The sequence below is a fragment of the Branchiostoma lanceolatum genome, chromosome 18 (assembly GCF_035083965.1).
Source record: "Branchiostoma lanceolatum isolate klBraLanc5 chromosome 18, klBraLanc5.hap2, whole genome shotgun sequence".
Taxonomy (NCBI): domain Eukaryota; kingdom Metazoa; phylum Chordata; class Leptocardii; order Amphioxiformes; family Branchiostomatidae; genus Branchiostoma; species Branchiostoma lanceolatum.
The window spans coordinates 3300318-3319195 of NC_089739.1; the positions used below are offsets into that span (position 1 = coordinate 3300318).

Below are 18878 nucleotides of genomic sequence, written 5' to 3' on the forward strand. Positions count from 1 at the left end.
CCTGTGGTGTTAGATTACATTATGTACAAATGTAGCAAGTGGCAGGACAGAGCTGAAGGGGCTGGTTGTCACCATGGTTACTGGAGGTGTAGCAGACATCCTGTAGCCTGAATACCAACCTCCGTAGTGACCGCTGGCTCAAAAGAATTCGCTTGCTAACCACGGAGTCTGACCCTGCGCGTATCCGTAACGGCTGTCTCATTATCACGTAATGAGGGGAATTCGAGCTGCGTTCAGTGCCATTTTTCGTTCCAAGGTGTCTCTATTGCCCTGTTCGGGTCCAGTTTTGAAAGAATCGCCATGGCAACAGTTCTTAGAACCTACCCGTTACGAAGAACAGTGTGGCATGGGGAGGAGCTTAGACGAATGGGGCCAATCAGAGAGCTCGTTCAAAATCGAAACGAATATCTGACTAACAGCCGTGACGGATACGCGCAGGGTCAGACTCCGTGGTTAGCAAGCGAATTCTTTTGAGCCAGCGGTCACTACGGAGGTTGGTACTCAAGCTAGACATCCTGTGGTGTCTGATTAGATAATGTAGCAAGTGGCAGGACAGAGCTGAAGGGGCTGGTCACCATGGTTACTGGAGCTGTAGCAGACATCCTGTGGTGTTAGATTACATTATGTAGCATTTGGCAGGACAGAGCTGGAGGGGCTGGTTGTCACCATGGTTACTGGCCACCATGCATATGAATGTGTTTCAGTTAGAATAAACAGATCAGTATATTGTTAAGGCCATGTGAATGCTGCCTTTCTGGTTACACATTATGTGTTAATTTTGCAATTCTTTACCAACTTCAAAAGGAGCAGAACTATATTGTTTTATCATCTTTATTGATTGCTTTGGAACGAATTTGCATGAAATCAACTTTGGGAATTCAAAGGAAATTGGTTTTGACATCATTGAAAGGTTCAGAAAATGTGAAACCTCAAGGTCAAATATCAGGAGAAAAACATGGCCGCCAGCAGGGAAAACAATATCGTGAAGGTCAGTGGGGTCACAGTCGGAAATCTGAGTAGTGTTGGGAGTCTGAAAGCATCTGTGATTCAATATCTTTCCTTGGTTTCCGGAATACAACTGCTAGTTTGAGTAAAAAGCTAGGAAGAGGCCAAGATGAAAACATGTAGGGATGTACGAAGCTGGTGTGTTACGCCTAATGGCAGTTATACCGGCTATATAGATACAGATACAGATGTACATGTACATGTGATAAATGCTTGCATCTGACTACATTACCCGGACCCCACTACAAATTATTCCTGCCTGCAGCCCTCATCCTCACACCTGTAGCGCTCGCCATGCGGCTTTGCCACGCAAAGATGCCCCTACGCTGTGAAAAAGTCCTGGCGAAGACACTGCACACTGTATAAGTCTACACCTCAGGGCAGGTCATTAACCCTAAATCAAGCCCAGATCACCTTGTTAAGCCGTAGCCTGACAACACATTGGAACTTAATGAGGCGCCTGGAGGCCCAATCACTGTCCAGGAGTCAGATAATTCAATCAGTCATGTAATCAACGGATCTGCCTTGTCTGTTATTTTTGTAATTACATTTTATAAAAATTGATTAATTGACCATCCTTCGAACTAGCCTATTACATGAACTTGATGCATATATGATGAGTTAATTAACTCTAATAATTCCTGGATGCCCTTATTAAAAAAACCGTTTTATCAAGGCCTGCACAAGACTTACAATGTCTTCAACAGTCCTGAATAAAAAAATAAAATACAACACGGTGTGTTCTGTATCGCCCAAGGTACTGGCCCGACTGTGGGTTGTGTCGCATTACGTACTTGAAATGCATTCTAAAATTATTCTATGAAAGTCTGTGTGATAAAAGTAGAAGCCCGTGTGATGACCAAAGTTATCGCCTGGTCCGGAACACCCATATCAAACGTTTTTGCAGATCAGGTATGACAAAAGTGTGCATATATTATATACCTCAGGAATTATTGATGCTGCATTGTAGATTTGTTCAGATTATTTTTTTTGCAATGCGGCAGACTTACGGGATTATTTTGGACCTCCTGCCACCAAGAACCCAAAATCAACATTGACCTTCGAGTCTACAACACCTTAGTTACCCACATACCAAACATCATCGCAATCCATCCAGAGGTTCTTAAGATATTGTGCCAGATACCAACCCACAGTCACACACACACACAGATAGGCTAAGAATTATATTTTTATGGAGCATTGTTAAAACTAGAAATTGTCTCTTCTTAAACAATTCTGTACGTTTTTAAGTATGCACACAAAGAACGTGAGTTAAGACCTAAGAAATTCAATCAATACTAAGTAGAGCAACAGCCTACATTTCTCCCTTCTTGTTAGTCTAGGCTGCATCTATCTCAGACAAACTTTCCCACGGGATGTAATTGTTCTACAGTGTAATCAGCACTGGGAGATCTAGACTGCCAAACCAGCTGTCTACAAATTACAATGTACATGTCTCCAATACAGCAACTATCACTCATAGAGTTTAAAGGAGGCAGAAAAAAGCAGGAGGGTGCGTGGGTGTGTGATTGAGTGGGTCAGGGTGGTTGGGTGGGTGAGTTTGTGAGTGAGCGAGCGAGTGAGTGAGTGAGTGAGTGAGTGAGTGAGTGAGTGAGTGAGTGAGTGAGTGAGAGAGAGAGTGAGTGAGTAGGTGAGTGAGTGAATGAGTAAAGGAGATAACAACACAAATGTCTCAATCCAGTGTTTGAATTTTTGAAAGCGACTTGCAAGCGGCAGACACGAAGCACTATTATGATGGAAGCCTGCGCAATACAACTTCGTAGCCCATGCAATACCTTAAAATATGGACCTGTCCAGAACACCCATATCAAACGTCATTACAGTCAATGTATGATATAAATCATACATCATATGATCATATAATTACATGAGTTCATGTATGTTCGTGAATACGCGAGTAGGATAATATTAAGGCCCTATAATTAGTTAAGCTACATGCTGATATGTACAAGTGCTCCCAATCATGAAGGTGCATTCGATACTCCAGATAAATTACACGTCTAACAAGGTCATAAATATTCATCATTAACCCCAGTGAAAGCTGCTATCCCTTCTGTCTGCTAACACCTACATGTAATTATCTGATGATGCCTGAGCTTTGACATCAAAGTACTGTGAATGCAGAAATGTTTGCGGGGATTTAATTTTGCGGTAGGGAGAAAATGGAGTGTTTGCAGTGGTTTTGATTTTGAGTTTGAAAAGTAGCGCTACAGTTACGGAATGGAACGGCTTTTTGCAGTGGTTTCAAGTTTGCGGTTAAGAGTTCACCGTAAGAACTGCAAACGTAATACCGCCGTGAACATTTCTGCGTTTACAGTAACAGATCAAAAAGATTTCCATGGCTCCTTCAACTGTGTGTGGATGACTGATGCCTTTCATCTTTTGGAAAAGAACTCAATGAGATTCCTTTAATGAGTAACAATTCGTTCGATGTCAAAGGATTATGTATGAATTTCTAAAGGATTCTGCCCATAACTTTAAGGGAGGTTGAATACTGTAATTTTTGCAACAATTGAGAATAGAATATCAATAGCAACTGGAATGCCGATGTCACACAGAAAGGAAAATATTGATTGGCTGACATTATTCTGCAAGCTCTGAATGACATTTTCAGCAGTAAGGCCACACCAATTTAATTTCTTGGTAAACAGTTTTCTTTCTTTAAATTTTAGCACAAAAAAATATCATGAAAACAGAAGGCTGGGGTGAAAACTTGCACCTGACCACGTTCACTCCCTGAAACTCTGTGCACCAAAGTACAAACTTTCCTCTGCGATTCTGTTTTCATGTTGATTTTCCAATCTTAAGCATTTTTTTCTAAAAATCCGTTAACCAAGAAATTAAATTGGTGTGGCCTTATTGCATGATTTTTAGAGATTGGTCGAAGGTCCCCAAGACCATGTGATGGTAGTTTTTAAGGTAAAAAAGGTATTTTTGAGGCTCTGGCCATCTTAACATTTCAGACACTGCATAGTGAAACTCATCTGTTTCTTGTGGAAATCATATTTCAAAAATCAAATTTGCACAATTCTAGCTAGAGGCTGAGATGCAATATAAATAAACCTTGAGTCAGACTACATTCAGTACATGTAACCTCCATTAATATTCATCTGCTAGGTTATGTAAATCTGCCACTTTGAAACACCGTGGGTGTGAGAGAGTTGTCTAGTGTAGCATTCCAGTGGCGTATGCACAGTTTATAAGATATACAGGAGCATATTACACTGGGGAACGTCTGGTTGGAGATCTATTTGGACGTATATCTCTTCAGGGTAGCCGAATTATGTACTCTGGTAGAATGATGTTAATATAATATGTTCAATTACTCCCAACAAAGAAGCAAGACCCTTGCATTGACTTCACTCCGATTATGTTTTCAAAACTGCATTTGATATTCCAATTTAGCCTTTTTTTTAAATGCTTACTAGTAGCACTTTGAGCTTAAAAAATAGAATTGTCTTATTTTTCAAATTTTCTTTCATTTCCAAAGGTCCAAGGGACAAGAAATTTCATTGGTGAGGCATTTGTTACGTGTGCTTTAATTAAGATGCAGAGTTAACCTTTAGTGGCCTACTTTCAATAAATGATGGTTCCAAAATTAGTCTGAATTGTATTGTGTGACATTTGGGGTTGTAACGACGTAGCTGAAAACCCATTTTAATTGATCCGCGGGGAGTAAATTAAAAGCAACCATGAGTGAAAGTGTTCTGTCATGTTACATCTATGGGACAAGTTAATTGGCAGCTCTGTGTGCACAATTTATATAAGGCCTGGTTAGGCTGTCTTCCTGACAAGCGACCCCATTAATTCATCTGCTTGCCTGCCTGCCCATGCACGTAGCCAGGGGGGTTTGGGGGGGGGGGGGGTGTGGTGGTTAGCAGGGTTCTGAAGGTCCACTTTTTGATGGATTCTTTTTCAAGGCGGACAGGATTAGCAGGGCTGGAAGCCTAAAGAAACTGCTCACCTTGCCTCTGATTTTTCCTTTCAGATCCTCTCAAAAACACAGGAGATGCCATTTCAAAGGTTCCATTTTTTCAAATTTTCCTAGGGGGCATGCCCCCAGACCAACCCCCCCCCCCCCAGACAGCCTGCGTCGCCTTAAGAGCTCGCTGGTCCCTCTGATAGTACAAAGAATCCCCCCAAACAAAATCCTGCCTACGGGCATGCTGCCTACGTGCCCAGGCCAGGCCTTGCTCTCCGAGAGGTTCCTCCAGGAAGCCCCGCCACAGTCGTAGCCTCCGCTACCCGTAGTGATTCACCACATGCTATCAATTCTGTGGACACAGAGATGTGTATGACTCAAACCCTTAAGTCACCATATTTTTCAATTCCGTGGACACAGAGGGTGCCTGAGATTCAAACAAAGCAGTACGAGCTGAATCATTGTTTTTGTTTTATCTGTGACAACAGTTTCCCACACAAGAGGGTCTGCATGGGGGGGGGGGGGGGGGGGGGGGGGGGTCGGGCTGACAATGCCTTATGCTGAATTCAAAAGAACCCCCTACAAAAATATACAAAATGTACCTAATGTGTAGATGCTGATGTATACATGCGTCATCCTAGTGGATCAACGAGGAGGGATCATTATTGATAGCCTATGATCCCTCCTGGTTGGTCCACTGAGGACAACTGTACTAGCAAATTAGGAAGAAGCCAATCAGAGATCATACTTAGACTTAACACCCTCTGGCAAAACACACACAAACTGCACTTCTTAATCTTGCAAAACATGCAAAAACTGCAGTGTGGAAACAGACAAGGACAATGTACACAAAGACACACACACACACGCACACACACATATACACACAAACATACATACACACACACACACACACACACACACACAAACATGCACACACACACATGCATACACATAGCCCGGCAACTGTTGGAGGGCTTCTTTTACTTGCAGTCTTATACATTAGCCCGTACTTTAGTGAACATCCTACATGTAACTGATCGTAAACTCTACTCTACTCATAAGCTACATGTAGAGATTATGATCGATCACATAAATTGTAAATACGAAGACACTCCCATCCCACCTTGTATAATTTCTACTATGATTAAGGGCTTTTCACATTGCTTCTGATGAGAAATAAGTAAGGCTATCTCGAAGAAATATCTTCTGCAATCACAAGCTTCTTTACGGCTTTACATGTACGTACAGAAGACAACAAGCCTACCTTCTCTCAACGCCTGTCCTCGGCGGTATCAAAGATCAACTGATGAAACATGCTTACAGCCATAAGATCATATAGACGGATACATTCAAGTTATGGGGAGTTCCCTCCATTATAATCAATTCAAATTGATTCAAAACACTCTGTTTATTCACTATAGAAAGATAAAAAGCATCTTTAAACTTAAAGCATATATCTTAAAAATGTAGTATGATTTTCTATTGATGTTATTAGGAAATTTGTTTTCATTGAGTCAATGAAGGCAAACTTTCACCCCCATATAATAGTGACTTCATCTTCTGACCTTTGTCCCTGAACCATAACCTGGGGTTCTCATCTATTTTGCGTACTCTGAGTATTTTAAGTCTCAAATCTGGACAAATATTCTTTAAAGCGAAACTGCAAGGTTACTATATCATAAACTGGTGGAAAATTTTATTGTCATACGACAAAATGAAAACCCTGAGATAATATCTGAGGCACCATGTAAGATATTTTTCGTACCGCGACAATTTTGTTTTCATCAGGACTCAAAGAAACCAACATGGTGGCCACTAGCGTCAGTGGCGGGTTTTCCAGTATTCAGGTAAAATTAAACGTTTCTTTGTATCTTTTAAGGTAACTTCACAGCTCTTTTTTAACAGTTTTAGTATGTCAATATGTCTATTTTACCTGCAATGTCAAACTGAAGGCATAATGATGGAGCACAATGTTCGTTTTTGAACGTAATATTTTGATGCCCCCCTCCCTCCAAAAGTTAACGAACATAATTTACCTTGAGGATACCTTGAGGATTCATCGGTGAAGTAGGCCAGGCCTGTGTTGTCACCCTCTTATTATTGTCACCTTCCAATTTATTTGGAAAGAGCAACACTTTAGTTTCTGTATTGCCACATAATTTGAAATTTTTGTCAATACAAACTTAAATATAGTTTCAAAGACATACGAACGAGACTGGGAAGTATTTTTTTTTAATTCCTGATACCCAGAAGTGTATGTTCTTCCAAGAAACTGTAATTTCTGACAAGATGTCCTTCGAAGTTTTGTCGCAAGTTGCAACTAACAAAGGGCACTCTGTACTGTAATACTATATTTTGCCACTTCCAGACCAAGTTCAATGCTGCCTTGGCCCAGAACATCCCGCAGAGATGCACAGAGCTGGCCAAAATCATTGATGAACATCACACCAAGGTATGTACATTACTTTGTCTTTCCTTATCTCTTATGAAAATTCAGTTATATATAGACACTGAGTACAAACAATTGTACTTACATGTACCATAATGATTACAGAAGGGCAGAAATCTAATGGTAATCTGATGGAACGGTTTGGCAGATCACTTTTGGTCAAAACTTCATCAAACATACATGTAAAATTATGTATGAAAATTGTTCTTCGATAATTACATGTACTCCTACATGCCATGGTATCTGTAAAAATTCTTTTTTTCCCCTTGATCCAGGACCTTCATTCCATCTACACCACGTTGTTAGAGAACATCTTTGGGTTTAACTTCTACACAGGATGGGGGCTGAAGACTCTGAACAGGAAATCACAGCCAGTAAGTCCTCGTCAAGTCTTTCATCCTCCAAGGATACGGTTGAAGTAACTGTTGTATTTGTGTTTGTCAAGAATGGCTGCAGTGTATAACATGTGTCACAATGATTGATACCGGGAACAGGTTTTCTGCGCGTGAAAAATTTGCGGGTGAAAATTTGCCACCTATCTACTATATAGCCATTTTCTGTAGGTCCATTGAGTGGTCACTGTACAAGTGTAGTTTATAGCCATGACAATTTTGTTCCCTTCCCCTCCAGGTGGAGTTCAATGCAGTGAAAGTGTTCCTGTGTCCAGGGGGTCCCATGTTCAGGCTATTCTACAAGCTGCAGTCTGACGCCTTCATCAGATATGAATTTCCATTATCCTGTTTACCAGTAAGTCCTTTATTAAGTACTAGTTCAGGTCTGTAATGTATAGTACAGTAGAGCCACCTGTCTGTTTTAGGTAGTACTGCACATCAAGAATACAGCCATATATAGTCAAGTCCATGAAGAAACTATAGAAAATATTCAGCAAGCTTAAAAGAACCATTTATTGGACATTAAGAATTCTGCCTGCGGGTGAAGATATTACAGACATGTAATCCCACCTGTCTGTAGGCTGTAAGGTATAACTTTTGTTTGTCGAAACATAACTCAATTTCATTAACATGTATTCATGATATCATACGGAAAGTGTGTTTTTGTGATTTACATAATGCATTGTAATAAAAACTTTATAAAACTATTTCTGCGCCCATTTCGTTGTATGTATAGATATTACTGTTTGCATCTTTTCAGTTTGATTTTCACTGTAAATGTAGACATGCTCGTGGAGATTTTATTTCACAGTAGGGAGAAAATGCAGTGTTCGCAGTGGTTTTAAGTTTGCGTTTGAAACAATAGTGCTACAGTCAAACAATGGAACGGCTTTTTGTGGTGGTCGAAAACCACGAACATAAAACCACCGCCAACATTTCTACATTTACAGTACATGTACCGTTTATGGTTTCCTCGCCTCAAGAATTGCACAGTTTTTGTACTTTTGATATTGATAATTGTCTGGTATGTGATGTGTATATTTTGCTATTGTTTCATTTTCAAAATTGTAAGCAAACTGTGCAATTCAGGGTGATTTTCCCCTGCCCATGTACGTTTGCGCTTGGTGATAATATTAATAACGCAATCAAGTGTAAAGGCTGCAAATGTGCTGATGGCCATGCCCCCCTCCCCACCCGTAGATCCCCACCAGACTGGCTCTACAGGAGGGTGCTGTTCCAGTGTTCTACAGTAACAAGATACAGATGTTACAGCACGGACGTCCAGCAAACTCCCTCTCTCTCAGTATCCTTTACAACAGTCCATATACCAACCCACGATTCACATCATTTACTGTGATTTTTTATTTGTTAGCTGTAACTTAATTTTAGCTGATTTAACGGTCACTAGTCAAACGCTAAAATTTCATCATCGCTAATATTTGATCACCAATAATTGAAACATGCAGTAAATGTTTGTTCAAACCGTTAAAATCAAGTGCAGTGACCTACTCCATTCTCCCCAAACCGTTATATTTTCCTGCCGCTATATTAAAGTGATTTACAGTATACTGTATCTGTCGTATTGAGGTCACCTGCGTGCCGAATGGCAGTCGCTCCGGACCCTTGCAATCTAGCTCCGCCAAGTGTAAACTCCTCCCAGTTAAGCCCCTGGCTGTGAAGAGAGAGTAGTCAGCCCACCCGATCAATCAATTGGAAAAATCAATGTATGGCAGGAACAGTACTAGTGGCTGTGATATTCATTGACAGCAGAAATTTTTTTTACAAATTGAAGGTAAAATCAAACAACTTGCAACTGAAGACAATATTCTTGTGGCTCCATGTAGAGAACATAAGCTGGTGTGTTACACCAAAGGTTGGTTATATACGGGCTATATAGATACAGATACAGATAAATTGACTTTCAAAATCCGGACCCTAATTTTGGACCCTAATACATACATTGCTTGGGTTTTCTTTAACTCCTGTTCTTCCAGATGCGTTTGAGTTCTTCTTCTTCCAGTTTGCATACTTCATGGTTCACCCCCAGAACCACAAGGGGATGAACAACTGGATCATGCCTGCTGACATGCTGTACCCCTGTCTGCTGGAGGACTATCTCAACCACTTCCTCCCAGTGGAGGGGGAGGCACCTATACTGCCTAACACTGGCAGTCCTATTGGTAACTATTTAGTTCAGTATGCTGTACCCCTGTTTACTGGAGGACTATCTCAACCACTTCCTACCAGTGGAGGGGGAGGCACCTGTACTACCTAACACTGCAGGGAGTCCCATTGGAAATCATGCGTTCTAGTATACCGGTAGTAATCTACAGTAACTGTAAATCTTGAAATGTTCAGGGTATAGTTTTGTTTTTCTGGGAACCTCTTCAAAGCGAATTTGTGACACCGTAAATATTGGTTTCCAATGTGTTACTGTACTACAAAATTTTTTCAACCATGAACTTACTGGAAAAACACTGTGAAAACCTTCTTTCTCCCTAATGACAAAGTAGTGAATTTACAGTACTTAAACCAAGGTGTCCATCTTTCTGTTACAAGATAAAATCTTGTTCCTAATGATGGAAAAGGTTAGACAATTGAATCATCTTTAAACATCCTATATTCAAAAAAATTTTGTTTCAGCATGCTAAATACATGTGCACCACACTTCTTGATAAGAGTAGGGGTTCCCTCCTACCACCCCTCAGTCAGTGTACATGATGTATATGACCAAATTTGGGGCCATTTCATTTTATGCCTTTTCTCCTGTCACTTAGTATTAGTACTGTATATATATATGTACATGTACAATGAGATCCCAAATTGTGTCACTCTGTCATGTATTTGTTTCAAGCAGCTGTGTTATTCTCCTGTACAGGCAGCCCCCACTCCCCTGCACATGTCCGACAGCAGTCCCCCGGGGGACCGTACCACCACAGCCTGTCCTCCCCGTACGGGAGTCCGCACGCCAACGTCCTCGTCAGGAGAGCGCTCGTCAGTCAGGGCGTGGCGGTGGGCGATACCGGCGTCCACGAGTGCTGGTTGTCTGAGAGTTTTCTACAGATTGTGACGGAGTTTTGGTTAAACCAGGTATGGTGGCCATGGGATAGAGTAGTTATAGTCAAAACCTGTACAACTTACAACAAGGGCCCACCTCTACAAAAGGACTACCTGGCCAATGTGGCCACTTTTTCGTGGTCTTGTGAGATTAGTGTTCCCATTGATTGAAGCATTATAGTAAGAATTCTGTCTGTAGTGACCAACTGTATACTTGTCCCTTGAGTTACCTCCAAAGCGACACCCTCTAACATGCAAGTTGAAAAGTGCTATTACTATTGCACCGAGTTTCTTGCATATATGTTGCTTTTATTGCATTTCTCACATTTTATTTTGTAGCTTATTCATTATTTGCTCAAGGATTTTGCATTTGTGTTCAAATAGTTTGTCTTGTTTTGCTAAATAACATTAGATTCTGCCTGTTTAGTTTTGCACATTTTGCACAAGTAATTTCCCTTTTTTGAACAGTTGCTTTTGTTTAAAGCTTTCAGTTTTAATCTATTTATATTTTGCCTTTTTTAGAGTTTGCCTAACACTGCATGTAATAAGTGGTAACTAACCCAGCTTGTACTGTGTGTTGTGTTGCTTTACTTGTTTGCTGTTTAATCAGAATGCTCTGAGGATCCCCACAACCCAGTCAGAGGGGAAGTCAGCAACCACACAGGGTGGTGTAAGTCCACTGTAAACATAGCTCTCAGCCACAGGTTCATGACTGTAAACATAGCTTCCTAATCTCATTCTCAGATTCATGACTGCAAACATAGCACACTGATCACAGCCACAGATTCATGACTGACTGTAAACATAGCTCACTGATCACAGCCACAGATTCATGACTGTAAACATAGCTCACTGCTCTCATCCACAGATTCATGACTGACTGTAAACGTAGCTTGCTAATCTCATCCACAGATTCATGACTAAACATATCATATCATGTTATGTGTGCTTATATCATAAACATATCATACTCCACACATTCATGACTGTAAACATAGCTCACTGATCTCATCCACAGATTCATGACTGTAAACATAGCTCACTGATCACATCCACAGATTCATAACTGTAAACATAGCTCGCTGATCACATCCACAGATTCATGACTGTAAACATAGCTCACTGCTCTCAGCCACAGATTCATGACTGTAAACATAGCTAACTGATCTCATCCACAGATTCATGACTGTAAACATAGCTCTCTAAACTCTTCCTCAGATTCATGACTGTGAACATAGCTTGCTTATCTCAGCCAAATTCATGACTAAACATAGTTCCAAGTTTAAGATGATGTAGTACAAAATCTACAGTGATAACATTTAATTTGTAAAGAATATATCAATTCAAAATCTCAAACAATCACTATTCTGTCACACCTAGATTAAAATGAATGTCTTGAACAATATGAATAGTGATTATTTTAGTAATCACAGGAAAAATGTAGTTTTTACAAATCAATTTTGTAACTTATACTGTGTAAACATTGTCACAGAAGTCAACTAAACAAGACTTACAGAAAAGACTTGTTAAAGATAAAACAATAAGTCTAAACTGAAAGTGTTGTTGTTGTTTAGAACTCTCTAGACGTGACGTACCGCGACCTTGCGCAGCAGTTGAAGGACAGTTTCATGCCCAGTAAGGACCACGTGCGTATCGTCAGGATGCTGGTGAAACATGTGCACTACTTCGCCAACAGCGCCAAGGAGGTGTCTGTGACATCACCGTACCACTCACCGTCACTCCCACCCATTGAGGAACTGAAAAGGTAAAAAGAGTTTGTAATCTTTGTTGCCATTTTTGCCTTTTAAAAAAAAAATAGGTATGGTAAACTTCTTTGGAATTTATTTGTAACACATCAGTTTTGTATAGTGAGTATAAGCTGTGTGAAATTAAACTGAATGGACCCCTACTCATATCAATAAGGTTACTCATTATAGTTACGTACGTATACAGAATATTCTTTAAGTATAAGAAAAAGTAATATAACCTTAAAGTTTGTTGTATTGTGGATCCAAAATAAAGTCAAGTTGTACTTTGTTTGATTTATTACTAGATATTTTTTAACTTAGCCATAGAATTCAAATACAGATTAAAATTCTTAAGAGAAGCAGTAAGGTTTGTAATAATTACATTTTGCTGACACTCTACTCTCTGTTTTACAAATGTATGTTGTGCACCCAAAATTTGTTCTGTGCACCTAGGTTAACCAGTGTACCTATTCCAAAATATAATTTCGAACCAGAGAAAGAAGTTTTGTCCTGGTTTCCTCCAGAGCGATCATCCCCCAGTTTGTCCAGAAGAAGCTGTACGCGTTTCTGCGCCACGGGTTCGACCACTGGCCGCTGGACCACACGTTCATGACTGTAAACATACATGTAGCTCACCGGTCTCATCCACTGATTCATGTCTGACCCTTATAACAATTAGCTCACTGGTCTCATGCACTAGGTTTATGGTCATTCCTAAGAGTCTGAAAATTGAAGGAACTCTTGTCCCTCTTTTTCTCCAGAGCGATCATCCCCCAGTTTGTTCAGAAGAAGCTGTACGCGTTTCTGCGCCACGGGTTCGACCACTGGCCGCTGGACCACACGTTCATAACTGTAAACATAGCTCACCGGTCTCATCCACTGATTCATGACTCTTATAACAATTAGCTCACTGGTCTCATGCATTAGGTTTATGGTCATTCCTAAGGGTTTGAAAATTGAAGGAAATCTTGTCCCTTGTTTCTCCAGAGCCATCATCCCCCAGTTTGTCCAGAAGAAGCTGTACGCATTTCTGCGCCACGGGTTCGACCACTGGCCGCTGGACCACACGTTCCGCCTGATGCTGGAGACATGGCTGAGTTACGTCCAGCCCTGGCGCTACTCCGACCCCAACAAACCCAACATCCCCGGCAGGGACAGCAGGGACAGGATGAACCCTGAGAAGTGGTAAAAAATTTTCTCAACATAATATATATTTTGTATATCATAGTTCTTGGATTGAGTGCGTCAAGAAGGACATTAAAGAGTGCGGCCTCACCAACGTGGACCCGCTGGACAGAGCCGCTTGGAGGCGCTGTGTGAAGACTGGCCGACTGCTGCCTACCCCTGCGTCAGGGAACCCTGCAGCAGTATAATCTAATACTGGATACTACTACTGTAACAGTACTACAACTACTTTCACTCCCCATACTATAGGTATGGGTAGAGTGAAATATATTGTTTTACAAATGTATACCATCTTCTTCTTCTTCTCCTGCCAACGCTTCAAATTTATTCAATTTTTCCAATTTTGAATCAAATGAGCTGAAATTTGAAAGTAGAGAGAGCACAGTCATACACCCAGACATTTTTGTCCTTTTTTGTATTAAAACCTTTAAAATCATTCTATTGACGATTTTGGCCATTTTTAGACAAAAATGTATATTTCGGGATTCTGTTCTCTGGTACACAATGTATTTCAAGCGGTATACGACCTGAAATTTGGTATAAGGGTGCCTTGAACATGTGCCCACAGGACTTCAATCATAGCTTTGGTATCCCTGGCTCATTCCCCATTGTCGAGGATTAGTGGGAAGGGCAGGCTCTCTGATGGCTGAACAGTCCTATCCTGGAGAGGCATGCTCGGCCGCATCTCTCGCAGATGAACTGGGTCTGGGCTGGTAGATTCTGAGCAGCCGCCTTTCTTCTCCTTCGGCTCTCCTCTGCATGCTCCCTTCCCAGCTTTGGTATACACCACTTTAAGATGACTCATGTTTTCCCAGGGCCCAGTTTGTTGCAGACAACCTTCTGTTCTACACCAGTCTGTTCCACGTGTTCCTGACTCGAGTCTTCCGTCTGGACCTGAGCTCTCCTCGCAATGCCTACATGCTCTTTAGGGTCGCCAAGGTAGGGAGAACTAGGTTCAGTTTACCACGAAAATTCAGTTATGTTAGGACATTACAGCATCAAGTTCATCAAACATAGCAGCTGGTTTGGAACCACGCCCGCAAAAACATTCTTTTGAGAAACAGACAGTGCATAATCATCGCAAAGTGCATATAATTGTAAGTTTTCAGAATACTTGCTTTCTGCGAGTCGCATTGCCAGGTTCCGAACTGGCTGCCGTGTTTACTATGACATCATGTCCTGAAATTAAGTTGATTACCTGTCAGCAAGAATCAAGAACTTTAGTCTGAAATGGAAATATGATTTGTAAGATTCAATGTTCAATAACATCAGAAAGGTGTATATTTTGTACAAACATCTAACTTAAAGTATGTTCATTGAATGATACTGTTATTGCTATCTGGAATTTTAGTAAAATAAGCACTTTGAACATAAAACATTTTGAAAGAAATAATAAAAAAACATTTGTCCTGTGTTACCCCAGGTATACGGCCAGCCCAATCTTGCCCAGGTGATAGAAGACTGCGAGCATGACCTGTGTGAACCCGTCCCGCGTATGACCCCGGTCCGGAGACACGGGAGGGACGGTCTGTACGGCGAGGGCGCGAGTTTCCTCTCCCCGCCGGCGACCAACACGGCGGCCATACTGAGGATGCAGTGCCTGGAACTGGAGTCTTCTGGGTTTGAGTACAAACTGATGTTTGGGGACGAGACCAGAGGTTCGGTAAGGACCCTAACTTGTTAATTTGATATCATATTTTATCAATCTGTGTAGACAAACCTTCGTTCTTAAAAGAAATAGGAATGCCAACAGACACAATTGCTACTTTGAGCACAAATCTGTTTGTACATTTCCATCATTACAAAAAGCAAGAAGAGGCTAAAGACACATACTTGATCATTGTACTCACACTATAGATGTATATTAGTGCACACTTAAGTCTTCTTTTATTCATTATCCTAACTGATTGACTGTATTTGTTAAGCCTGTCTCACGTGTCATACATCATACATCTATACTAGGTTTACTTAAGGTTGTTAAGGCATTATTAGTCTAATTGTAAGAATCTTGTACATTGATAAGTCCATCTTTACTTGGCTTTCGACCTATCTACAAAGCATTTGGTTGCACAGTATATAATTGTGCATCACACCAGAATCCAGACACCATCCGAACTACATGCTTGTTGGCGAGTAAGAAAATTGTTGGCTTTGCCTAAAGAACTTTACATTTTAAAGATGTCTGTTTTTATTGTCTTTGACAGATTGTACAGCTGCTACAAATCTTAAGCCAGGCCCGTCGTACGGCCCAAACATTCTCCCAGCCGGACGACACCGGTACCAGTCTACTGGCCTGGATGGGTCTGGGGGGGCCGACCGAACCAACGGCCGCCATGGGGGACGGGGAGGAGTTCGGAGGGGCAGACCTACGCAAGCTGGACGTACACTTGGAACAGTCCATTCACTTCCTCTGTATGGTGTTTAGGGTGAGGTTTTACTGGTTTGAAAGACAATAATTTGCCTTGTTACTTCTGAGACTTTTTAGTAAAATATATTTATTAGGGACATACTGAGAAACACATTTATATTGAATTTTGATTGCTGTAAAAATTTGCAATGAAAGGTTGAATTACTGCCAATGGTAAACGTAGTCCCAAAGCCTTTTTGAGGCTGTAGGGGCAGTCGGTTATTATCCACTGTGTCTAGGGCAGGGTATTGGAAGGTGCAGCCCTACCCTCTCCTTTCACCACCTTTTACCTCCACAACCAAAGTCAGGTACCCATTTTTACACCTGGATGGAGTGAGGAAAGTCGTGTTAAGTCTCTTTCCATTGGTGGCATGTCAGAGGATTAGAACCCAGGACCTCTTGCTCCTGGGCCAAACACCCTAACCGTTACGCCAACACAATGCCACATACACACATGTACATGTGTACACCAACATGACACCACATTACCAACAATTAACATAATTACCATTCAGTTTCTTTGCATTAATATTTTGTTTGTTTGTTTGTTTGTTTGTTTATTTATAGCTTGACCCCCCGGCGACCCAGACCGAGGCCCATCTCACCAGTCAAGGCAGCAGTCTGGAGGCAGATCGGACTCTACCACCCGACTGTACAGAGGGGGAGGCAGGACAGGTGCTCACTCCTAGGGGCAGATATCAGGTGAGAAAACTATCTTTTTGACAAATTAATCTGAACATATCTTTTAGTATATAGCTATAGGGCAGTGCACATCTCTGTTTCTATTGCACTTGGGCCTCACAGGTCTGCAGGTACATTTGTACAGTCATGTACTTCAGTCCACTGTAAATGTTAATTGTGTTAAACTACCACACTCCTCATACACCTTGACCAATCGACCTCTTTGAAACTCAGATTCAAATCAGTCCGACCCGACAAATCGCTTCCTAGTTTGCCTTAATGACTTATTCTGGTAAAACAAACTCGCCAGTCGGATGCGGGAAGGCGTCAGGTTTTAAAGGATGTTTTCAGATTGACAATTATGGCAGTTTGGAAATGATACAAGCTGATCGCCATAACACCTTTTGAAAACAAGTACTTAGTTGTGTTCAAAGTTTTCATGGCGGTCAGCTTGTATACCATTGAGTGCTAGGCAGAGAAACCAAAATGTACAATTTTTAACCTTCTCCCTGCTGCCAAACCCTGTAACCGATAGAGAACGGGGTGGCAAACAGCTAATGCAAAGAGAGCACACAGTTTATTGTACTGAATCTTTGACTTTGACATTTTTCTTTTATCTATTCTTTAGATGATGAATGGGCTGAGAAGATTCGACATTGGTTACCATGGTGATCCTGAACTGCAGCCAATCAGGAGCTTTGAAAACCCCACCCTGGTCCGAGCACTGTACAAGGTCTCAACCGTCATGAACCAAAGAGTAAGTTGATTTGGGAGAAAGACTTCATTCATGTTTTTGTCTGAAGAAACATGACAAAGAAACCTGCTTGTATTGTATTGTACTGTTTCGTTGTTTCTCGATTATCCTAGAGTATTCAAATTCAGAAAGAAAATGAAAAGTGAGGGCTGGTAGAAAAATTGCATTTTGACTACATTGTTATGAATATTCACTTTCTGAAACTGTGTGTATCAAGGTAGAAATTTTTCCCTAAGGTTTCATCTATATCTTCCTGCCAAAGACCAATAAGATTAATCTAGTTAGGCCTTATGTCTCACTATCATTTGCAATTACTCAGGAAATTCTATAAAATTTTAAGAATTTTTGTTCTTCCTGATCAGATTCTGGAATATTAATCTTTCTTCTCATCCACTAGTTTTCAGACTATCTCCAGGCGATGTATCATCGTGATGACATCATCGGCAGACTGGCGTACCAGTACCTGTCTCCTCCGTACCCCTCCCCTCCGTCGCGCCTCAGTCCTGTACAGGCCGAGCGACGCTCCCTCTACTCCGGACGCCCTCGGATCAGCCTCAGGTTTCTCGCGAGCTACCAGAACCTCGGATATCTCTTGGCGTTTCTGCTCCTGGCGTACGTTTTCTCTGTCGGGCCGATGAAACTCGTGCTGTTTTTGCTGCTCGGTCTTGTCGCGTACGGAGTCGTTATGGTCGTTGTTTCGTACGACAGATGGAAGCCGCTCAAATATAGGCAGTGAGACGGGAAAAGTGGAGGACAATTCATGAGGAGAAAAGCTAGTTTAAGTTCTCAGTTTGTGTAATGAAGATGTTCAATAGTTTGGTTTAAATAAAGTTATTTTTGACTGACTGAAAGTCGGTCTGTTTGCATAATCATTATTCCAGAGGTGTCATGTTAGGATATTAGTAGGAAGTCATGTGAAGTGTAAAATGTTGAGCAAAAGGGGATGGCTCTTAGACAGCATAGAAAGTTTATTTTTGACATCATGTTGTGTAAGACTGTATGATACTGTCAAAATACAAAATGTTTGTGTTTTTTTCAAGCAGTTTTGTTTTGTTGCCACCCTGTTACAATTTTTCCCTTTAAGATATAAAACAACACCTTTCAGTTCAGTATTTAACACCTTTGTTAAGCAGGCTTGTTTTATGGTTTGTGTGTGTGTTTGTGTGTCGGTGTGAATATCATATATAATGTTTGGTGTGTGCATTAGGTATTGACACATTTTTGGAATGGGTATAACTGTAGCATAGGATATTA

General features: G+C 41.1%; 1 protein-coding gene across 1 annotated transcript; it reads left to right on the forward strand.

Annotated features, from left to right (window-relative positions):
• Positions 1-6648: 6648 nt before the first annotated feature.
• On the forward strand, positions 6649-18741 carry LOC136423882 (sphingomyelin phosphodiesterase 4-like). Its single transcript, XM_066412263.1, has 15 exons — positions 6649-6798; positions 7320-7403; positions 7676-7774; positions 8031-8147; positions 8993-9095; positions 9787-9972; positions 10671-10882; positions 12424-12614; positions 13585-13782; positions 14598-14721; positions 15206-15445; positions 15987-16208; positions 16757-16891; positions 17499-17627; positions 18022-18741. Exons 1-15 carry the CDS (start codon positions 6757-6759, stop codon positions 18358-18360), a joined length of 2421 nt encoding a protein of 806 aa, XP_066268360.1. The 5' UTR covers positions 6649-6756; the 3' UTR covers positions 18361-18741.
• The last annotated feature ends 137 nt before the right edge of the window (positions 18742-18878 follow it).